The sequence below is a fragment of the Hyaena hyaena genome, unplaced genomic scaffold (assembly GCF_003009895.1).
Source record: "Hyaena hyaena isolate Hyena2069 unplaced genomic scaffold, ASM300989v1 scaffold_33, whole genome shotgun sequence".
Classification (NCBI taxonomy): domain Eukaryota; kingdom Metazoa; phylum Chordata; class Mammalia; order Carnivora; family Hyaenidae; genus Hyaena; species Hyaena hyaena.
The window spans coordinates 5,307,604-5,331,882 of NW_024080666.1; the positions used below are offsets into that span (position 1 = coordinate 5,307,604).

The following is a 24,279-nucleotide window of genomic DNA, read 5'->3' on the forward strand; positions in this document are numbered from 1 at the left end:
GGGTACCTGTAAAGTATGTTAGTGATATCACCATATGATCAAAAATTTGGGCTGCTTTAAAGTTTCCCTGTCTTCTTCTCAACTCTGGAAGTTTATTCACTCAGTATTTAATTCTAGAAGATCTTAATGCCATAAGAAGCATTAAAGCTTCTCAAAGACAGAGGGCTCATGTTCTTCATACCCTTTGTAACAAAGAATGCAATGCCTTTTTCACAGTTGATGCTTGCTTAATATTTCTTGCTGGATTATTTCACAGTATAAGCTCTTAGAGCTTAATAATCAATAATCTTTATATTTCCTAGAGCAGCTTTAATTGAAGTGCATGTAATTCCATGCCAGTTGGAACAGTCTCCTATCCATGGAGAGCTTCTACAATGGGGCTAGAGGCAGACCTGGAGGCCTCCTGGGTAGGCATTTCTGAGCTCCTGCTCCCTAGGTTTTCAGCATCCTTGCCTTCTCTGACCACAGGGAAGTAACGCCAGTCATTTCATGAGGTGAGCCTTGGGAGAACCACATGTGGCTTTAGACAGATAAAGGCAGTGGTAACTTGTCTCCAGAGACAAAATGCGCAAAGCAAGAATGCAGCTAGTTTGCTTAGGGAGCCTCTAGGGGAGGTAACCAGTACTTGGGCAGGCCTGAGAAAGCTGGGTGAAGGGAGAGAGCTCAGAGATCAGAGCTCAGCAACAGAGGCGATTATCTCTGTCTCTAAGATACACTGGGCATATTCATTAGTAGGAGTTGCCCTGGAACGCATCACAGAAGAGTTTCAAAGCTGGGTGTCTTTCTGGGCATGATGCTTATTAGGGCCACAGTGGCTTCCTAGGCTTTTGGCAAGGAGTGAATTGTGAGTGGTGGCACTCTTAAACTGAGGAATACGAGGGCCATTTAGGCTTACTCTTTTTCTTTCAATTAACTTTGGCTTTTGTCTGTTGCATGTGGCTCAAGCCCCAGCAGACTGAGTAGACAACTTGAGAGGCTGGATAGAAATGCAGTTAACGCCAAAAAGTTTGACGCTACATCTGCTGAGTCTCACAGCATGCCAGGTGGTCACATGGCGGGGGTGGTCACACCCTCTCAAAGGGCTCTTTATATTTCTTTTTTCCTTTCCTCTCCAATGTGGCATAACTGTATCCTTAACCATAAATACCATCCCATCCCTTATATAATACACCAATTATTGTAGCTGTGTGTTCATACTTGATTGTGAGAGATTTTCTTGTTTAAATTTTGGGGGAAAAAACAAAGAAAAGAAAAACTGGAAAGAACAAAGAATAATGTGGCAAATATGATCTTATGAAATGCTTACATTTTAAATATTTAGGCTCAGATAAAATAAATCCTGTTGACCATGCTAGAGCTTTAGGAATTCTATCAAATAATAGGTATCTGTCCTGTATTTTCTTCCTGGTTTTAATAATTGCATTTGTTTATTTAAATCCTCAGGCTTGTTATTTATGATCTGATAGAAAACATTGCCTGGGATCTTAGAAGAATAAGGTTCTAGTCTAGACTTTTTACTCAGTTCTATGTTTCTAGACAAATTCTTGACTACTTGGTGGGACCCTTACTTCTAAATAAATAATATGATTCTGTAAAAAATAAAAGTCATATATCTCCAAGTCTTCTCTGTTCCAGGTAAGACATCCTCACTTACTTCATCTATGTTTCATACGAAATAAATTCTAGACTATATTCCATTTTGATCCTGTTCCTCTGGAGATTTTAGTGTCTGCCAAATCTCATCTTAAATTTTGGTCCCTGGAATTGAACTGATTTTCCAAGTATGAAATGACTACGCAGAAAGATTGGGTTGATTAATTTCTGTGATCAAGGCACGACACGTCCGTTAATGAGAGCTACATAAAAAATAAATAAATAAAACTTGCAAAGTTGTTTTTTCCCCCAGAAACATCACACTGTTGGCTCACATTAAATAGAAGCTCAATTAACTTCTTTAAATGCTTCCATATAAACTGCTACCAAACCTGGCCATTGCAATGGGGAATTGGTTTTTGAGTTTAAATACAAGCTTTCTATTTAAATCTGTGAAGTTTTATTTTATTGGTTTTCGTCCAGTGTTCTAGTCTGTTATGAAAGTTTTGAATCTTAATTTTGTTTTCTCAGAGACTGCCCAGATTTGTAAAATTTACAGAGGGTTTGAATACCCTCAGAGTTAATGACTGTCCATTTATCTCCTTCTGGGCATGATTCACGTGACCTAAATATATGCTATTGTTTTTCTCTTTATTTAAGGCTTTCAAGAAAAAAATGGAAATTGGCACACACACAAAATATCCCTGTATTCATCATAAAAACAACAAGCAATTTATACCCATTGCTTTAGACTTTCACACATTTTTGTGTCTGTCTGGTTAGTAGATGATGGATGTGCCACAGAAAAAATGACTTTGCATTGCCTACAGGTGTGTGCCAAGCTCTATTATTTCTGAGAGAGAGGATATTGCATCTGAAGTTGGATTGGGTAGGGGCAGGGAGTCTTACATTTTTCTTTTATCCAGAGGCAATTCTCTTGCCCTAGTGAGAAAAGAAAAGAAAAGATAAGAAAAGAAAGAAAAGAAAAGAGGAGAGGAGAGGAAAGGAGAGGAACAAAAACAAAACAATAGTCAATAGGCATCCAGTGCCTTCCAATTTCTGCTGGAATTCAGTTTAATTAGATATTCCTCTAAAAGCCACTGAGGATTCTCATCTCAATATTAATCTTTTTGGTCCCCTCTACATTGCTTGTATCTCTCTGACAGCATTTCATATAGTCTGTCCTGTGTTATGATTATGGGATCAATCTGCATTTATCTCTCCTTTTAAATTATGTTTTAAATTATGTTTTCTTAAGGAACAAGGACTATGCCTTACCCATTCTTATTCATTCTTGGAAGAAGCATTGACTGAGCCCACTCTGTGCCAGGCTCTGTGTTAGGAACACCATTCCATGTCTCCCTCCCCCATGTGACCAGCACAGAGCTCAGCTGACTTACTTGAATTGAAATCAATCTATGTGACTTGACCTAAACCAACACTTACTGTCTATTTTGTAAAGGCTGTGTTTGAAATATGAAAGGATTTATTGAAGGGGATCCAAATCACTGTAAATTAAATTAGATCTTCACATATTTCAGCTGTTCTCTACTCTCCTCAGAGCACCATTAACTGTTTGGAGGATCTAAGCTATGACCAAAAGCACTGAAGCACTGTGAAATATAGACTGATATCCAACCCACTCCATAGTAGTGCAGATTCAATGACAAAAATAAGTTTGGAATTTATTAAGTGCCTTTAAGAGAAGCAGCTTGAACATGTAAGCCCACAGATTGATTAAAATGATGGGGCTCCTGAAAAAGGGAGATATGTACATATTATATTTTACTTAGCTTTCATAAAAAATGGGAGCCAGAGACAGAGAGGAACAGAGAGACAAGAGAGACAGAGAGAAAGGAAGAGACAGGATGAATGGTCTTTTCTTTGCTGAACATTTGGATCAGAATTAAATGGTATATTGTGGGGGAGTGGTCATATGCTCTCTTGGCAAATATCTATACATTCAAGTTCTGAGCACTATGCCAGTAGTGGTTTTTTTGTTGTTGTTTGTTTGTTTTTAATTTTCACATTACTTTTTTTTTTTTTCAAATATAAGCTTGGACAGACTTGAGGCAGCAAATACTTCTTCCTCAGTTTAAGATTTGACAATTTAAGAGGAAACGGCTCATTCATCATCGTTCCCTTTTAGAGACCATAAATTATTGGCTCATATACCATGTGGCTTGGATTCTAGGAAAAGTTAGTGTAAACAAATCCAAGTTACAATGCGTGGAGTAAGAGAGTGAGTCATAAACAGAACACAGACATATGCTCTCATATAAATAAGGGCCTGGATCATCAGCTTCCCAAAGTCTGCTTCCCATTAATTACACAACAAAATGAACTTTCCATATGTAAAGCCCAAATCACTTAACTCTGGCAACACGCATGAGACAAAGACCAGGATTGTGGCTTAATATTTAGGCACTAACTAACCTGGATTTTCAAAATAAGGAAAGTCCTCTCAAAATATCTTCAGGTACTGGAAGGACAAGAACATTTCCTTGGAGGAGTGTTTTTGAACATTGAAACTATACCTCGCAACCCAGGAACACTGTGTGAGGCTGGTCTGCATCCCCCGCTGAATTTAAAGGTAATACCAGGCTTACTCTCTTTTCTTCTGAGCTCTGTCATCTTTATGGGGCAAGCCCTGGGTCCAGGCCACACAGGGTGTTCAGACATTGCTGGGATCATTGAACAGTTGAAATTCCCTCCATTAGTACCTTCTCTCTGTCTTTTGAAACCGCACATTGCATGTTTCCTCATTATTGTGAGAAGGCTATCTGGTCTCCCTTAGTTGAAAGAGCTATCAAGGAAACATGTAACAATTGCTGGGGAAGAGGATTCAACAGGTGAAAGCCACTGAGTTCTCTCCTTGTGTTCCTTTCAAAAGCAGACATCGTAAAAAAAAAAAAAAAAACTAACAGAGTTAGTTACAAAGGACATTTAAGTAACAGATGTCACATTGTAGGAGCTCTGGGTGGGGGAGGGGCAGAGAGAACAAGGACTTTTATTCTTTACTGGGGGAGGTGTGCAGAGTCTTTGATTATTCATTTACTCAACATTTACTTTGGTGACAACAACTTTGTATCATACCATAGATTCTACAGGTAAGACAATACAAGGTAACATTCCTGCTATCATATGAAACTAAGGGAAAGGGGGAAGAAATGAACATTTTTGGAGAACCCACAGTGCAGGCTGCAGTCTCTCACAAGCATCCTCATTTAATTGTGATCACAACCACTTGAGGACATTACTGCCTCTGCTGTACAGACGAAAACCGGGACCTCAGGGGTTAAATCATTTCCCCAAGGGCACACATCTTAAAAGTGATGAACTGAAGGATTCAAGCACGGGCTGCCCTATTTCAAAGCCAGTTTCAAACCATATTTCCTTAAGAAACCGAAGAAGGCAGGGAGCTAGAGAGAGTGAGAAAGCCTGGGTTTCCTTGTTGCTTTTCTACTATTGACTGCATCAGAGTGCCAAATTTCTCTCAATTTCACAATCTCAAAGGCCTCCTCCAACCTCCAAATTCCATAGTTAAATAACACAAGATGTTACTACAGACTATTCCTGCTACTTCTGTTAGATTAGGCGCTCCTGCACATTGTTTTGATCCTGTTACTTTGTCCAGTCCAAATGCCTTTGATGGTTCCCTATAGGGGGCCAGGCTGCCAGGATAATGAGAGAAGTTTGTCGGGACCCCGAAGGAAGGGGGGGAGAAGGGGGGAATAAAAAAGGAAAGTGAATATCGCGCATCTAATGGGCCTGATGTTATTCTGTATAAATAGTTGCCAGGTAGGAATCTGAGCCCAAAGTTACCAGGATAGTCTGAGTTTCAAAAAGCCAAAACTCTTGATTATTAGGTAAATCTTATGATGTTCACAAACTGATTTTTAAAAATGTATAACCCCCTGTAAGCCAATGAGACTAGAACTGCAGATTGCTATTGGCCCATGGCTGCTATTTTGCTATCACTGCCTTTCATTGTGCCTCCTTCTAGAATTTCAGGTTCTCCATATTCTGACCCTAAGCCTCTCTTCCAGCCTCACTGGTCATTATTTCCACACATACTCCTATCTCAGAGATGTTGTAAACCTGTCCCTCTGCTTCCATCTGCTTATAATTCAATCCATCCCCAGAAAGCTCTTTCAGCCCTTCTCCCAGATCATTTTACCATATCCCCCAATTTCCGATAGTGCCATTTGGTTGGAAATTAATAACTTTTCAATTGCTCAATGATATCTCTGTTAGGATCTGAGACTGTTATTCAGTCTATTCACTTGTTAATATTATTTGGTCATCTCATGTTTTAGAGTCAGGTCTTCCCCAATAGCACGGAAGTTCCCTAGGGCAGGAGTTAATCATATATGTATCAGTGCGGCAGATACTTAAAAAATATTTGACAACAGTAACAAAGCCTTACAGAAGTTCCAGTAAGATGAACTCGATATAGCATTTAATACCCTCATGAGTAGGGAGGCTTTGACGGTGCCCTGAGATATAAGAGTATTTGGAGCAGTGAGTGAGGAAAAATATTCTGAAGATAGTTAATAGATGTTATGATCTGAGTCATAACGTGACTAAATTATGACTTAATATGATTAAATCATGACATGGCATGACTTCATTCTTTACACGAGAGGGGTCACAACACAGTGACATGTTATTTTGAATATATGATTAGTGTTACACCTGCTATTTCATTTCTTTCTCACCACGGCCTAAAAGGCAGAAATTACTTTTCCCATTTCACTGATGGGGAAACTGAGACTCACAAGTCTCGGAAGACTGAGCAACTTACCTAAGAGGATGAATTAATAAGTCCTGAAAAGCTAGACAATAACCCTGGTCCTTGAATTCCAAATCCACTTTCCACTATGTATCTGTGTGGTGGCCAGGAGTCCAGGTTTCCTAATTCTTACTCAGGCAAGATTTGTAGTTCAGTTCACCTCTCTGGGTTCAATATTCTTTTTTTTTTTTTTTTTCTGTTGGAACGTTTTTATTAATTTATTAATTAATTAATTAATTTATTTTTTACAAATAGTTTATTGTCAAATTAGTTTCCACATAACACTCAGTGCTCATCTCTGGGTTCAATATTCTTATCTCTGCCACGAAGGGATTAGTGGAAAGCCCTTCTATATGGTCTAACCCAGTCGTGTCTGGTCAACTCCAGTTTATGAAACAAGAGGAGATCCCCTGGGAGGGTGCTGTGGGATTACTGTAGTCTCTCCCAGAGGTGGAATGGAGAGGGCTGACGAGTGAGTGATAGCGCGGTCAGCCTGTCTGTCTGTCTGTCTGTCACGTCTGTTTTATAATCCTTACTCTCTTTCCCCTCACTGCCTCCTTTCTCCCTATCCCTCTTTCTCTGTCTCTTCGCTCTTGTAGACAGACTATAGCCTGCCTGGACCACTAAAGATCATTCTTAATGACAGTCATTACACACTTCTTCCACGTTGCCTGAGGCTACTTCCACAGCAATGAGCAGGAAAGACCTTGCCTCCGTTCTCAACAGCTGGGCACAGTATGCCAACTTCACTGGAACCAACAAGTTTTTCAAAAACTCTCCATTAATTACAGGAAACCCAAAGCACTGTCCCCCCTTCTCATTAACACAGTTGCTTTCAGTGGCCACTAAATTATCTTGCCACCATTAAACCAACAATCTAATTAGACCTGTGGAAATGGAAAGAGTCCGTGAATGAGGCAGGCACACCACTTTCATCTCAAAACTGATCATAAAATATTTGTGCCCTTTCGTTCTGGCCACATAAAATCTCCCCCTAGAAGAGTCTCTTTTCACTCTCTCCGATTTATAAAGAGGAGCCTGAATATTTGATATAAAATGAGTATCTTAATAGAAATCGCTTCACGTATGGGAGGTTTTCTTTCCCGCATTTCACCGAGCGTGGAGTCCTCATTACAATAATCGCACCTGACTCCCCCTGCGTACGATGCCTCACAGCCAAACCTCCCACTGGGCTTCAATGGAAGTGTGAATGATACCATCACTGGGAAGAAGATAAAATGTATTATTATCATTACTCTATTTTTAAGAGGGTCTGACTGTGGCAAGAGGTGGTTGGGAGCATAATCTGAATGAAGCATTCAGAGAAGATAAATTGAGTTAAGTTCCTCACAGACGCAGCACTTTCAAACCTGTTATTACACTTTTGGTCTTTCCTAAAATCTCAACTCTGGGAGGGAAGAAAAAAAATAGTTAAATCAAGTCCAGACATGTTTATTGAGTATTTACTATGTACCCAGCACCTTGTAAGGTTCTTGACACCCAAATACGACTACAAGTTCCTTAACAGCCTGGCCTTTGGTTCTCTTACTTTCATCCCAAATAACAACACAAAGTTCTTTGAATTTATGAGATACTTGATACTCACTGAAGGGGGCAAAACTGAAATAGGAAATATGATTGCTGCTCTTGGGAACCTAACACTCTGGGCACAATGCAAGACTATTATATATAAAATAATTAAATTACAGCCTCGCTTTCCATTGAGTGGCTCATCCCCCGAATACCATAGAAGAGCTCAGTGAAGGCAGACACCTGTACAAGTCCCTCCATCTCCTCTCAGAATAAAAACATACTCATGTATTGCATATACTGTGCCGTGTAGACTGACTCTTTAAGTTGAAAATAATCTTCCTCTGCAAATATCCTGGTGGGTTATCCAATACCTGGTCTGCCATTACTGAACAAAAGATGCTGGAGATCCCTTTCAGGTAGTTGCTTCTGCTGACCATTCTTCAGATGGTTTGCTGTTTCTGGTATTAATATGGAAAATAAAGGCAAATCATGGTCTCTCAATGTGAATGAATATAATTCTGAGGTATGTGTTTTCATGCACCAGATGGTTTTATGCAAGAAAAAGTTGTTGTTCAGCTCATTTTGACTAATATTTAATGATTATCTATTGTTTGCCCACCAGGATGCCAAGTACTGGGATTTTAAAGTTGAATAGGATCTGATAATAGTCCAGCATGGGGCACAGGCATGAGCACAGACACCATATTAAATATAGGGGTCAATTACCAATGGGCTTATAATTGGAAGCCATGGAATACAGAGGATGTGGCATCCAACTTGGCCATAGGGTGATTCTCCAAGTGGCTATTAGGGAAGGCTTCTTAGAGTTAAAGTCACTATGCTGTATCTTGAAGAATGGTCATGAATTAGTCATCTATGTGGCTTGAAAAGTGGGTGAATGGAGAGGGGAACATTCCAGCATGGAAAACAGATTATCAGTTAATGGCAATGACAATAACAACCACAGCAGTGGCAACAATAGTGCTTATTTGCTAAACTCTAGTTATGTGCCAGGAACTCTGCTAAGATTCTCACAAGGGCTGTCTCACTTATTCCTCACCACAATCCTCTACACTAGGTAGTATACTTTCCGCATTTTACAGATGTGAGCATTGAGGACCAAGATCAGCCAGCTGTCAAGTGTAGCACTGAGATCTCAGTGTAGATGATCTGAAGCAAGAATACATGCAGTCAAGGAGAGCAGTGTACGGCCCATGTGTGATGTGAAGAAAACTGGGCCAAAATGTAGAAACAAGGCAAATGGAAGGGTGCCTATCTTTTTGGATTCCTAGAGTACTGTTTTACAGGCCTGCCCCATGATTAATTACCCAGGGAAATGTAGCTTTGTTGGATTTGCTCTCCACTACCGATTACAGGCCCAGACTCTTCCAGGTAAAATGTTAACTTGAAGATTTTTGCTCAAAAAATATGCAAATGATTTCTGACTGGTAGCAAAGATAAGCCCAGAGGTTATGGTTTTACTGCCCATTAGAACATTAACTGAGCGATCTTGCTTGATGTTCGTTCTCCAGTGTTTATGTTCCTATAATGTCCTGTCCCTCTAATTCTTCTTTGGATCAGCTTTATTAACATGTTGGTTTCCTCATTAAAGAGTTGAGTGAATTTTTGACCTGAGTTTTTAGTTTTTTTGAAAATCACATTCTGACTATAGGATCCCAAAGGAGTTTGGTGCTGGCTAACATTTCTAAGGAGGTGTGGTTGGAGCATAAAAGGCAGGGAGTGGATTCTGGAGTGTTTGGTGCTTCTCTAAGATGCTTATAGCTTTGGCCACGTGGACAGCTCAGCTGCTCTAGATGTCTGTCTCAAATCAGAAAAGAGCCTGTTTCCTCCTGATGGGGCAAAAATAAAAAGAATTTTTGGAGTTTTTTCAGAAGATCTTTGGTGTGATGGGATCTTCAGGGAAGCACAGAAACTTCCAATCCTACTGGGTCTCTTCATGGCCCAGAGCCAAGGGAAGGGGGGCTTTTCATGAGCCTCACATACAGTAGAGCTCTCCAGGCAAACAGACTCATTCTGTGCTGCTTCAACATGGGCCCGTAGGCAGCACTATTCAGGCAATTTGAACAATTCATCTTTTAATTAATTTTTCGGTTTATTTTTGATAAAGAGAGAGAAGGAGACAGCACACGAGCATGAGTGGGAGAGGGGCAGAGAGAGAGGGAGACAAAATCCCAAGCAGGCTCCACACTGAGAGCAGAGAGCCCAATGCGGAGCTCAAACTCAAACACCATGAGATCAAGACCTGAGCCTAGATCAAGAGTTGAACGCTTAACAGACTGCACCACCCAGGCACCCCTGAACAATTCATTTTTTAAAATAAAGCTTTATTTTCTCTATATCTTTTTTCAAGTTTTTGTATTGTATATTTTAAGTGATTAATCTGGCCTTACAGGAATTTATTTTACAATTTGAAGACTTCTTCAAATTGTATAAGTTTGCATACTTATAGCCCTTAGATGTTCCAAATCCTATTAACTTGCACATTTATTTGCTCTATTTTGGTTGTTTGAAAGACAAGACTTTTGGCTGAATTGACTAGCTATTTTGGCTAGGAGTGTCAGAGGATGATTCCACATAGGCACAAAGCACATAAAATGATAATTTTACAGTTCTTCTTGCAAAAGAATTTGTTGCTTTTTGCACCTGAATATTATTTCATTATTCTGGACCCCTCTCCACTGATGGCATTTGGTTAATTGCAAAATCAGAAATGCTAGAATTTGGGGGTCAGAAGCAATTTTCATGATTATTTTGCTCCAGCTACTAGAATACTGGATTTCTTTCTAATTCCATTGGAATTAAAGACATATTCTTTTATTTGTGAAGGTAATTTTTCTTTCTTTTTTAAAGATGTATTTATTTATTGATTTTGAGAGAAAGAGAAAGAGGGAGTGGAGCAGGGTAGGGGCAGATAGAGAGGGAGAGAGAAAATCCCAAAGAGGCTCTGTGCTATCAGCACAGAGCTCGACATGGAACTCAGTCTCAAGAACTGTGAGATCATGATCTGAGCCAAAATCAGAGTCAGATGCTTGGCTGACTGAGACACCCAGGTGCCCCTGTGAAGGTAATTTTGCAGTCTTAAGGTTTTGCATCTTGATTACAGGTTATCTGTCAGTTCTGATGGGGCTGATAGTTGGTTAAATGATCTACCTAATATCAGTCTTTGCCTTCAGAAGCAAAATGTCTAAGCATTTAATACACTTGTGAAATTTATTTCTTTTCGTGCCTTTTACAGGTAGTTTTTTTTAAATTTTAATTACTATTATTTTAAGCTTTTATTTAAATTCCAGTTAGATAACAGTGAAATATTAGTTTCAAATGTACAATGTAGTCATTCAACACTTTCCATACAACACCTGGTGCTCATCATGGCAAGCATACTCCTCTTTGAGCCCCATCACCTATTTTACCATCCTCCCATCCGATATTTCTGCTGACTCATAGGTTTTGGTAGTTGTTTTTTTTTTTGTTTTTTATTTTTCAAAGGCTTATTCATTTCTCAGATACAGAGCGTGGGCAGGAAAGGGGTAGGGAGAGAGAGGGAGACAGAATCTGAAGCAGGTTCTAGGCTCTGAGCTGTCAGCAGGGGCTTGTCAAGATGAGGGGCTTGAACTCACGGACCACGAGATCATGACCTGAACTGAAGTTGGACATTTAATCCACTGAGCCACCCAGGCACCCTTAGGTTTTGGTAGTTTTAAACAAAGCAGATCATACAGTTTCAGAGAATAATGAATTAGCCTTGATAGGAAACCGATACAACCAGGAACTATGCTCATCTGCTTCCCTCTGTTATCTCTAAGCCCAACCATACCTTGAGCAGTTGAGATTTGGTGATAACAACCCTTATACACATCTTTTTTTTTTTCTCCTGGTATTTAAGATGAGAGGATATATAGTGTAAATGAGACAGAGAGAGAGAGAGTATGTGTGAAAGAAAAACAGAGAGGAGGGCACAATGGATATGCCTGCCCATTTTCCCATCATTAAGACTAGGCTTTCAGGTTTTCAGGTGCAAGACTACAGAGATTTTATTTTCTTGGTGTTTTACTGAATTCCTACAGGATTTATTACCTATTTAATAAAATAGTCTCATCTTAAATACAAAGGTGCATGGGGGGGGGCGCGTGTTTCAGTAGTGAAATCACACCTTCTCTCCATGTTGCCTGACCTTCCTGAGAAGTTAGTTCAATATGTAGGAAAGCAGAAAAATTAGTCTGACTTATTGAAGTATGGATTATCTGATACGGTTATTAAATCATGTTTGGGACAGCGCAATAGAAGTTATTTCAAATTATGCATCACTTTGAACAAACTTTATTGAAGCCTTTACTGCATTAGCCCTAATTACTCACAATGATGATGCAGTGCTCCCTTGAATCAGACCCTTCGCAGTGGCAGGGGACTGTGGCTGATCGATAGCTATTGAGTAGTTTGATCACGAAGGCTGACCTGCCGGGGCAGCGGTGGCAGCCACGGCCATCCCTCCTTCCTGGTAGCTCACAAACTGACATGTTCTCGGTCTGGCCTCCCTCTCCTGCAGCTCGTCTTCTGCCTCTTCCTCCAAATCAATAACTTCATCATCAGCATGCTTCCCAGACTCCGAGAAGCTAAAAAATTGCCTTAAACAAAACATACCCTCCCCTTTACCCGCCTCCCCATACACACTTGAGCTAGAAGAGACATGTTTTTAAACCTCTGACCATATCCATTTCTCTCACATTATAATATTGATAAAATAAGGTGGGAAATGTCCCACTACCTTTTTTTTTTTTTAGCCAAAGATCACCTATTTGAAAAAAAAATTATCTTAGGACTATAGACTGATTAATTATTTGGCAAGTATTTACCAACAGCCTACCACATGTCTGTCAAATGTTTTCCATTTGGTTTTTAACTTCCAAGATGGAGCATGTTTTTCTCAGATGTCTCCCGCCATGTCTGGTACTGTATAAGTATGCTGCTACTGTATCACAATAATTCATTTCTCTCAGTGATTACTTGTTGAGTATCTACTATGTGTCAGGGGCTGTACTAGATAAGTTAGTATTTATTATTATTTTTATTTGAGAGAGAGTGGGGGAGAGAAGCATAGGTAGAGAGAGAGAGAGAGAGAGAGAATCCAAAACAGGCTACATGCTCAGTGCAGAGCCTGATGTGGGGCTCAATACCACTACGCTGGGATCATGACCCAAGTTGAAAGCAAGAGTCAGATGCTTTACTGAGCCAGCCAGGTGCCCAAGGCATTCATTATTTTAAAAGCAAAGAAATTTCTAATTAATTGAATTCTTAAAAAAATATATACAATCTCAATACAGGATTTCTCAAATTAATTTTGCTTTCTAAGACACGCAGTTTTATTTTCCTTTCCTTTCTCCCCCTCGGCATTTGTCTGGGTCTTGAAAAGCATTCTGTAAAAAGGATGACCTATTGAAAATAGGCCAGAAGTACTTCTAAATTCCCTTCCTTATAGTAAAAGATGAAAAAGGAACTCTAAAGAAAACAAAAATGAATTGTCTCATTAGAAATATATAAGACTAATACACAAGCATACACATAAATGAAATCAAACCAATATACTATTTACTACGTTTCTACTGTGTGCTTTCCTATGGTTAAAGCATCAAATGATGAGTTTTCTCACTATATCCCAAAAGAATTAGGAGTCCATAATTAGGGAGAAAGAAATCTGCCTTTTCTAATGTTAAGCCTATGATAGAAGTGAGATTCCACTAGAAATCAGGCAGTAAATCAAGAAGTTTGGGTTCCAATTCAATTGCACGACCTCAGGCAGATGTCTGAATCTCAGGAGCCATCATGTGTGAATCACATGTGAAACAGCGTGTTGGATATGAGCCCAGGCTGTGTGACCCTAACTCTCTCAGGTTTGTGGGAATCCATTTATCTGTGGGGAGTGGAATCTCAGGAAGGTCTGGCCTCTAGCACCTGGGGAAATCTCTGGCTGGTTTTCTCCCCAAAGTTCTGCTTTGCAGCCTGAGACCCGGAAATGGACCAAATATATGAAGGTCTCACGAGGGTCTCATTTTAGCACTGCCAAAAATAAACAGCCTATTCCTGCATCCTGAAACAGGAGAGCTTTGGCTCAGCTCTGATTACCAGAGAGGCAGGTTTAAAAGTTTAATACCCACCTGTTTCTACGCCTTTTTGGCATATTTGTAAATGACTGAATGCGAACAGAGAAGCCAAGCCCGTGGAAGCAGGAGGTCCCAAGAACACATTCTCTCACTCTGGATGGAAAGAGCCAAGGGGAGAGACTTGGGGGACCACCTGTCTTTTGCCCCTGGGAAATATTGGTTTGGCAAGCAAAGGCGGAAACGTACAGGCTAATTTCTAAATCCATGAAGGGAGGTCTCCAGAGCTTAGCCCAACAAGGTTGCATAAGTAATTATCTGTGTGGATAGTGCAGACCCAAACCCAAATCTTTCACTCCAGCCAAGTGACCCCTTGCCAGAGTTCCATGCTTTACACCAGCTCCCATGCCCTGGACTATGTCCACATCACTCCCTCTGCCTGGACACATTCCCGCAAAGGTACCACCATCTGTCAAGTCTCAGGTAACTTCTTCCTCACTCACCTACATCTTTCCCTCTGACCTCTTCCTGCTTCACTGCAGCCATCATTTACCTGGCATTTCCGCCAAGAACTTTTCACTTCACATCTAGCATGTGAAAGGTGGGTAGACTCATGATCACACTTGAGAGACCTTCCCATTCCTTCTAAGCAAGATTTCTCAAATGGCTGAGGAGAACAGCATTTCCAAGAGATGTTAAGAGCTATTGCCAGAAAAATGGTTTTGTGGTCGTATGAGATTGTGAAATTTGGTGTCTCTTCCTCCTGGAACCTCACAGTGCACACTGATCAATTAAAGGCTTTCAAAAGCCCTATGGAAGAGAAGCAGGTATAAAGCAGCATTCCCTATACTTGCTTAACTATAAAAATACCTTTTATCACAAAACATGTACTAATATTTTGCAGAACTCAATCTGGGAAGTGTCACTCCAAATACTTCCTTCTGCTATTTCAGTTGTGTGCATTTTCTAATTACCAGTAAGTTCCATGAAGGAAGCAGGTATGAAGACAAGCTGAGTTCTCTGTTCAAAGCAACCTGCTCACTCAGAAGATGAGTTTAGAGTGAATACCAATAAAGAGACTCCTTTTGGGTTTCAAAGCATAATAGGCATTTCTAAATACTGCAACATGCTTAACATTTATCAGTGCATTAATTCCACAATGTGCCATCATTCTGGGGCCATGAAGACAGCAAGAACCTAAATCATGGCTTTTGACTCTGAGGTATGTACAATTTCATTGTGAGGGAGAAGTTAATGAAATACAGTTCTGCAGTCTCTGAGTAGGTAGCAAACGCATGGTACAGACACTACGTGCTGTGTGCATTCGGAGGAGGCTGGGCTTTGAAGGTCTATGGGATGGGGACAGGGGTTGTGGAAGGTTGTCCTCAAGGAAAGGTGTTAAGCCAAGTCCAACGTTTGCCTTCTCGAAGCAGGGAAAAATGTGGTAAAGTGGGGCTGGTGTAGGCACGGGAGATTTTGTGGGGAGCAGAGGAAGGCAGAGTATCTGGGGTGCCTGAATAAGAAGTTTATATTTTATTAACTGCTATCGAGGAGTCTGGTGGCTAATGAGGAACTCATGACATCATGGGGTAGGATGAATCAAGGCCTCAGGGAAACTGGCTGCTGTCTCCCAACTGCAGTGAGCCAGGGAGTAAATAAAATGCAGTGTTCCAGAGCATGGGTACTGGACCAAAGTTGGAATCCTAACTGCCCACAGGTGTCTGGGGGCAAGTTTCTCGACTCTTAGCTTCCTTTTCTGAAATGAGGACATAGGCATTTATTTCACAGACTTATTTTATGAGTTATATGAGACAATATACGTGAGGCCCTTGATGTGGAGATGAGGAATTACTAAGGCTTGATAAAAAATAATTAATACTGTTATCATTTAGTTGCTACTCACGGGCTTGTGTCCCCAGGTCCCGAGCTGATCTCTATCATTTCCTCCCACTTGAAATCCAGTGCTGAAGCATTCTCAGTGTCTGTGGGAGGTTGGCTACACAAAGAACTTATATTCAACAGCACGTGACCAGTGGGCCTTCTCCATGCCCACCGTCATGGGGGTGAACCTGAAGCATCTGAGAAGTGCTCACCTGCATCAGATGTTGCCGCAGAAGCAGCAAGGAGTGACAGCACTGGGGTGGGTGGCATTGCAACACTGTCAACTGTGGCTGGCTTCTTCCTGGTCATCATGGTGGACGCAGAGCCCTCGTTCTTACTGTGTGGTGCCGTTTGGTCCACTTTTAGGTGGGGACTTGGCATCCCTAAAAGAAAATAACCCCAAAGCTTTCAGTTACTTGAAAGGAACAGGAAAAAGACAACAGAAAACCTGAAAATGAGTTGAGAAAATGGTTATATCATCTGACCTTCTGGTCCAACAAGAATGAAGTTTTAGAAAATGTAAAAAAAAAAAAAAAAAAAAAACATGTTAGCAGTATGACTGGTTTTGGTTTTGTGGCTGAGATTGGTGGTGACAGCATTCCAGTTTGGCTGCCTGAAAGTGGGGGCACAGGCCCAATGAAGCAGTAGGATTTAGAAGGTACCCTTTGGCTTCTATGGATCAAGGAGCATATCTTCACAGAGGTTGTGCTGTGTGCGGTGTGAAGGGGAGAAGTGGGCCCCACCCTAGCTTCTCATCGCATCTGGCTGGGGAGGCCAGACTAAAGGAGGAGGAAAAATCAGATAATGCATAAGGGCAGGCTTGTGCGTTGTTTGTCCTAGGTGCTTGGGGAGTGCTAAGGAGTTAAGGATTAGTGTGGGGAGAAGCAAAGAAAGGCTTTCCAGAGCTCACGCTAAAGCACAAGGAAAAGGGAATGGTGTTCTCAGTGCCAAGAAGAGCATACACTAAGTCGTGGGTGGGGAGGAAGTTGATTCCGATGAGGGGCCAGTCTGCTGCAACAGAAGATGCCCTACGGGGTCTGGTGTGTGACGGCAGTCACCAGGCCAGTCACCAGGCCAAGTAAAAGTTGATCTGGGGGCTTTTCGGTCTCTGATTCTAATAAGCATCATAAGTCATGTCTTTGTGATGCTGAAAAGAATGCCTGTGAGGTGCCTGTGTAAAAGGGCCTGGACATTCATTCTATAATAAACTGTAAGAACTATTCTGGAAACTTGCTTCCTGGGCTCGAATCCGGGCTCTCTTATTTCTTAGTGCAATCATAAGTGACTTACTTAACCTCTCCAAGCTTTAAGATTCTTTACCTGTACAAATGGGGTGGAACAGTATAACCTCAGAGGAGTGGTTGGGAGCATCCTTGAGCCAATTAATGTAGAGTGCTTGCAACAGTGCCTGGCACACAGTCCATGACATAGAAGTGCTTCCTGTTACTCTTACTCCTATTATTACCACAGTCAGTACTGTAGCCTGCTGCTTCCTCACGCAACTGAAATCAGCTGGCAAATCTGCTCTCTTCCCTGACTCGACCAAAGATTTCTGGGCACCTTCAACAGCACTGGCTTCAGAAAGGTGATTATCCAACCATCCAAGCCAGATGTTAAATCCAGGACCCATGGATCACCCTGGCCCAGCTGGACATCTTCTAATACCTGTCCACCACCCTGCATAGTTCTGCCGACAGCAGAGTTCACATCGAGGGTGCACAGGCCCCAGTATCATAAGTGAAAAAAGCACCATTAACCATCTGAGGAAGAAAGTCATGCTGACATTTTCATTTACTACTACTGTCTTCCTACTCTCCATCCCGCCCTCTGAAACTCCCCCTCTTGTGCTGCAAATAACAACACCATTTATGCGTCATTGGATTTTATATTTCATAGCATTTTGACAGGGTAGGTAGACAGACATCAGATCTTATAACAGGAAGATTGCAAGGCGTGACCATCAAGAAATCAGGAAGGGCAGCAAACATGTATAGCATGCCTATCTGAGAGAAATGCAGGTGTGTCAGGGATAGGTTAGGCACACACGCATATAACACAGGTAAAATAGAGAGTCACCCACAATGAGATATATGCAAACAGTTAACAGTGGTTAACCTCAGGAAGGAGAGCATGGGAAAGATTGGTGAAGAAGGAGTTTTTACTTTTACTCCCTAGCCTTCTTTATTAATATTTTTAAAATCACAAACATCTTTTTTAAAAAATATTTAAACAGTTTTTAAATGTTTATTTATGTATGAGAGAGAGAGAGAATGAATGTGCAATGAGGCTACACCTGTGAGCGGGAGAGGTGCAGAGAGAGAGAGACAGGATTTGAAGCAGGCTCCAGGCTCTGAGCTGTCAGCACAGAGCCTGCTGTGGGGCTCAAAATCACAAACCATGAGATCACAACCTGTGCTGAAATTGGACGTTTAATGGCCCCTAAACCACAAATATCTTCAATTCTTTTTCCTTTGAGAAAGCAGACTTTGGGGGAAATCTAGAAGTCTTGGTGGCCACAGGTTTTGGGGTAGGATGATATGCTTGACCAACTGGTGGCTACCAATCTGAAATGGGGACAGCAGGCCCAGGTCTGATGGGGATCCCCCATTTCGGTGCTCTCTATGACCACTGTCATGCTTCTATTCAATGGATGCAGATGTGTCTTTCTGTAGCACGTCTCTGGAATGCTGAGCCATCAGAGGTCTGTTGGATAACAGCTCCTTTGGAAAACCCCACTAAAATGTTGTCTTTGTACCTGTGGACACAGGTTGGGCAGGTAATTCTTTACTCAAATTAGGACATGCTCAGGGAACAAGTCATAAACAGGATTAGTAAGTGGATATTTAACTACCACTTGGGAACAAACTGATTTCAAGTCATTTTTGTTGTACCTATTTTCATGCAAATGTTCACAATCCAAATTAGTCTCAGTCCACATCATTTCATTAAAGTTCATTTGATCATACCTCTATTGGGCATACTTTGCTACTCAAGTGTTTATGTTAAAAGTAATAAAATGACACTTAAAAACTCTATCATTCAAATTGTCACTATTTAGCTGTCTTGAAAACCCCAGATAATTTAGGATTTTCTAGATTTTAGTACTGTTTGTTAGTTGCCATCCAATGAATTTGAAAACCAATTAGGAAAAAAAAGAGTCATGACGTTTTCTCAGACATTTTGGGGTTTTGAGAGGATTATGAAAACAATCCCAGAAATAGCATACATGAACAAGTACAGTAGATAAGCTTTCAACAAAGACTAATCTAGTAGCATTTGTAATCCACAAAATCTGCCTGAGAGCACAGGGCTTGGGGGCCTGGGATGGGTGACCCCTCATGGGAGACAGCATTGGGCAGGCGGGCCACCCCATGTCTTGGTTTCCCTTCATTCCAGGTGGTAGCTGAGGCTCCATGGAGAGGTGCCCAAATGGCCAGACACATGTGAAATAGTTCAGAACCAAGTTCTCAGAGATATGGGGTGAGATATGGGGTGCTGGGACATTTGGAAAGTTTCTTCTCAGCATGGGCTGGCTTCCCTCTCTCCATGAGAGGGAGACAGATGTCTGAAGCCGGAGGTTCACCATTAAGGGAATCCAGATTTTAGCATTGTGCTGACTGGGTCATTGAGATGTGTCACTGCGACTTACCTGAGTAAATGTGAGCATGGCTTTGATGTGGGGAGGGATCGCTTCTCAACTCCGGACAGCAGGCTGTACGGAGAGCACACATGGTGGATGTATGTTCAGAACCTCCCTAAACCCCAACACGGGACAAACTGTACTGAGGCTCGCATGTTTGGAGGCCAGTATGTTTTTAAAGGAGGAAGTAACAATGCTAATAACTGTGTGGATCCAACATCTGTTCATAATTAAAAGACAGAGCCAAGAGGAAATTTTTTTTAAAAAGTTAAACCTATAGGAAAACATTCTGCTAATAACCTGTTGACCTCTATTGATACATTTTTTTTTAAAAAGTCTTTGAAACTGTGCTGTAGTGTATCGAGGGACAGTCACTCATTTTCAAAGGTAATTTCTCATAGACTACTTATCCCCTCAAACCTCTACCTGCACACCATGTTTGCATTAGGGACTTGATTTATGGATTCCCACTCCTCCGATGCAGAAGCTGACTTCCTGTTGCCTTGGTTACTTGGAGCTTAGTTCAAGGTTAAAGTACTCCCAAATCAGAATCAGTGGCAGGCACTGCATCTAGCGGCCAGGTTATTGACTGCCCCAGGATGCGAAAAGGTCAGAGACCAAAGCACTGTTTACTGCCTTAAGGGTGAGTCAATAGCTTCAATATTTTGATTCCGTTTCCTCCAAAGTAGTAGTTGCTGTTCAATTACCTCTTCCCCAGGTTGTTCAAGGTCACTGGGGTCATGGAGGAAAAGCAGGGTCTATGCTGGCTGACTTTCCCAGGATCCCTTTAATGAGCTCTGTGACCTTGGATAATAAAAACCAGCCTCACCTTAGAGTAATTCGTATGTTGCTCTAGGCTTATAAAGCTACTTTATCTCATTTTCTTTTGGGGAACACAAACAAACATAAATCTTTGTAGGATGAGAACAGTATAGTCCCCTTTTCTAGATGAGAAAATGTAGGTTTAGAGAGGTTGTGTCACTTCCCTAAAATCACACAGCCAGTAAGAACTGGAAAGAACTAGATCCTGACTCCTAGACGGGTTCTCCTTTCACACTTTCTTTAAAACAAAGGGGCTAATGGAATTATTACCTAGGGATCATATGTTCATTTACTAACATCCACTGCAGAGAGCTGAAGATCTAGAAAATGCTATGTGATTACTATGGTCTTGTTGAATACCTTAATTCATTTTTTAATTTTCCAATTTGCAAATGCAGGTATTTTCTGCTGAGAAAACTTAGCCTGGAAAAGCAGGAAAGCCGACACCACTGAGATGGTGGCTGGGTCCTTCAGTCACCTGCCTGGCCCCTTTCACATTGCAGAATGCAGCGCTTGGCATGCACTGAGAGGTATATGGTATTGAGCAGTCAGTGGCTTTTCATCTTACAAAGAGTTTTGACATACATTATGCTAGTTGCCCCTACAGCATCTCTGTGGATGACAAAAGACAGATGGCGAAATTCCAAATGCACAAATACGGAAACGGAGCCACAGAGGACCAGGTGATTTGCCCAAACTCACATATCATGTGTGCAGGCATGCACACAAGGCATGTGTGCAGAAGTGGGAATTCATGCCTCTTCACTCAGTTCGATGTTGTTTTCTTTCCCTTTTGGGTAAACCAGTAAGTAACATATTTTTCACAAGACAAACCCTTAAAAACTTGATAATAATTCCCATTCTCATAACCGGTTGCTGGATTGTTCCACTGCTCTTTTTTCTTGTTTGCAAATGGACTTTCCTCATGGCACAAAGAGAGGTATATGTTACAGAAGAAAGTAAATCAAACACTAGCTAATACCTGGAGCAGCTGGGTGGCTCAGTAGGTTAAGCGTCCAACTTTGGCTCAGGTCATGACCTCAGGGTTAGTGAGTTTGAGCCCTACATTGATCTCTGAACTGACAGCGCAAAGCCTGCTTTGGATCCTCTCTCCCCTGTTCCCCCCTTGTGCACGAGGCCTCTCTCTCTCTCTCTCTCTTTCACATAAATAAATTTAAAAAAAAAGAAAAACACTAGATAATACCTTTAGAATTGGGGAAAATATTTTTCTGTGCCAAAGTCAATGAAAATGTTATTTTTGTATTTTCATTAACATATTCATTAATTCAGCAAGTATTTATTGAGTGTTTACCATACCAGGAATACAACACTGGTCAAAAAATGTTGAAATCCCTGTTTTCTAAGAATTACATTCTAATAACCTTGGGATAACATAAAGGTAGTTGTTACTTTTTATAAGATCATAAGGTTTTTTTTTTTAATCATCAAAAGGCAGTGCCTCTACTACTCACTCATACCAGCATTTTTGGGATAGAGTTCCAAGGAACCAAATCTCAGCAAAGAGAGGGCACCCCTGTGAACATTAGAAAGAGACATGGTTTCCTGTGTTCACATGCATCTTTATTGATCAAGGTTTGGAGGGAGAAGCCTGGGCTGGATTTCAGCCCTCCCCTCCCCTTGAGCCAGTGCACTGGACAGTGAATATCCTGTTCAATCACAGTGATTCTATCAACATGTGTTATGTGACAAATGAGTTTTATATCGTTCTAGGACCTTGTAAGGTGAAATTCAGGCAAGGTCACTCTTAAATGGAATGGTATTCAGTGAGCCTAGACTTAATAGTTTTAAAATTCACAATTATTTGAGTGCCTACTAGCACAGCTTCGAAGATGTAAGCCTTGTATTTTCAGAGAAAGTTTAGAAGTGGAGAGTGACATAGGACAGAAAGACCTATGAAACTGAAAACCAAACAAGATAGGAAGCCAAATGAGTCCCTCAGGAATTAGGAGGAAAATGAGATCTTGGTAGGATCTGAGGTGGTCTTGTGCTCATCCACTTATTCATTCAATATTCATTAAGGACCTGTGTGGGCCAGGCACCATTAAGCATGGGGAACATGAACACTCATCTACTCAGGAAGACAGACACAGGTACAACAGCCCAAGTGTTGAGGGGTAGAATCCATCACTCGAAGTGGAAGGAGGCTCTGCCAGGGATGGGAAATGACAAAAGTAGAAGCAGGAATAATAAGCTGATACAAGAGTGGTTGGGGATGTGTCATAAAAACCAAATACTGGGAGATATGTTTGGAAAGACAGTTGGGAAAAATGATACCCACAACTTGTTGTTAGGTAGAGTTAGTGCCTCTCTCCTCTATGTCTTATGTTGGACAGACTTCTAGCTTCTTGTGCCATTATTTGTTCATTTTTCTGACAATCTTGTCAGCAACTGCAACATTGCCTAGAGGTTGAGAACTATATCTTTGTTTTAATTCCCCAGCACTTAGCTTGATAGATACTAGATACTCAGCAGTGTAGGATGGATGAATGAACAGAGAAAAACACTTTTAGTCCCAAACCTTCACTTCACACATAGCCTTCTTTTCTAAATCTCCTACTTCCAGGTAGTAGAGAGTAGAGGTGAAGGATACATTCTGTGGAATAAGACTACCTGTTTCACTAGCTATGTGATCCAAGGCAAGTTATATCAACTCTCTGTGCCTCAGTTTTCTCATCTATTAAATGAAGCTGTTCTGAGGACTGAATGAGTTTACATATTATGGCAGACCCAAAATAGTACCTCAGCTCCCCAAAGATGTCCATATCCAAATTCCTAGAACTTGTGAATGTGTTATGCAATATGGTGAAGGAGAACTGAAGTTGAAGATGGAATAAATGTTGCTAATCAGCTGCCCTAAAATAGGGAGAGTATCCTTTATTACCGAATGGTCAAAAAGTAATAAAAAGTCCTTTAAAGTGGAAGAAGGAGGCAGAAGAGTTCCAGAAAGAGATGTGGTGTTGGAAGCAGTGTCAGGAAGATGCTACATTGGTGGCCTTGAAGATGGAGGAAGAAGGTTATACGTAAATGAAAGCACATGGTCTCTAGAAGCTGGAAAAAGCAAGGAAATGGACTCTACCTTATAGTTTCCAGAAAGGAATGCAGCCCTGTTGATACTTTAGCCCAGTGAGACCCATTTTGGACTTCTGATCTCCAATAGTGGAAAGTAATATATTTTTGTTGTTTAAGCCACTAAGTTTCTGGAAATTTGGTACAGTAGTGATAGAAACTAACACATATATAAAAAAATTAAGGTGCCTAGCTATAATAAGCACTCACCTGTGTTAACTATTATTATTATTATTTCTAAGCACTATATTGTATTAGTACTAATTATCTCATTATGAACTTACTTTATATGTTCAAGTTATGTGTCCCCTGTAAGATTTATATTATCTAGGGAGGAGAGACTTTATATTTTTTTTTATATCTTCCTAGCATATGGCTGATACAAAGAAACTATTCAATAAATACTTACAGTCAATCAATTGTATCAGGGACAAATAACTTGTTGATATAAAAGTTAAGAGACAAAAGTTCTGAGACACTGAATTATTTGCAGGATCAACCGCATACTCACTGGATGAACTTGAGCAAGACTTGGAATCTCACTGAACTTTGTTTCCCTCCTGGTCAGAATCTCTTCTAGCTCTACTATCTGATTCCAAGCTTTCTAGATTCAGAGAAACTGTTAAACAATTGGATTAATTCTTGCTTCCCTTAATTTAGGTGTATAGAAATTGGCTGAGAGGATAATATTTTGTCCATTGGAACCTCACAGAGATTTATAACTTCAGAGTCTATATGTAGTAAATTCTAATGATGCATAAGTCAGTCTCTCCTGATCCTCTAGTGAAAAGTTCATGCCAGATGAAAGGTGTTTT

At 40.8% G+C, this 24,279-nt stretch overlaps 1 protein-coding gene across 1 annotated transcript in view; it reads right to left on the bottom strand.

The window, feature by feature from the left end:
• The window catches only part of SETBP1 (SET binding protein 1), a 194,268-nt gene that overhangs the window by 12,343 nt on the left and 157,646 nt on the right, over positions 1–24,279 (bottom strand). Inside the window, exon 5 of the mRNA XM_039228833.1 lies at positions 16,128–16,298. Within this exon, the coding sequence (XP_039084764.1) occupies positions 16,128–16,298 (171 nt within the window). The remainder of the gene's footprint in view (positions 1–16,127; positions 16,299–24,279) is intronic.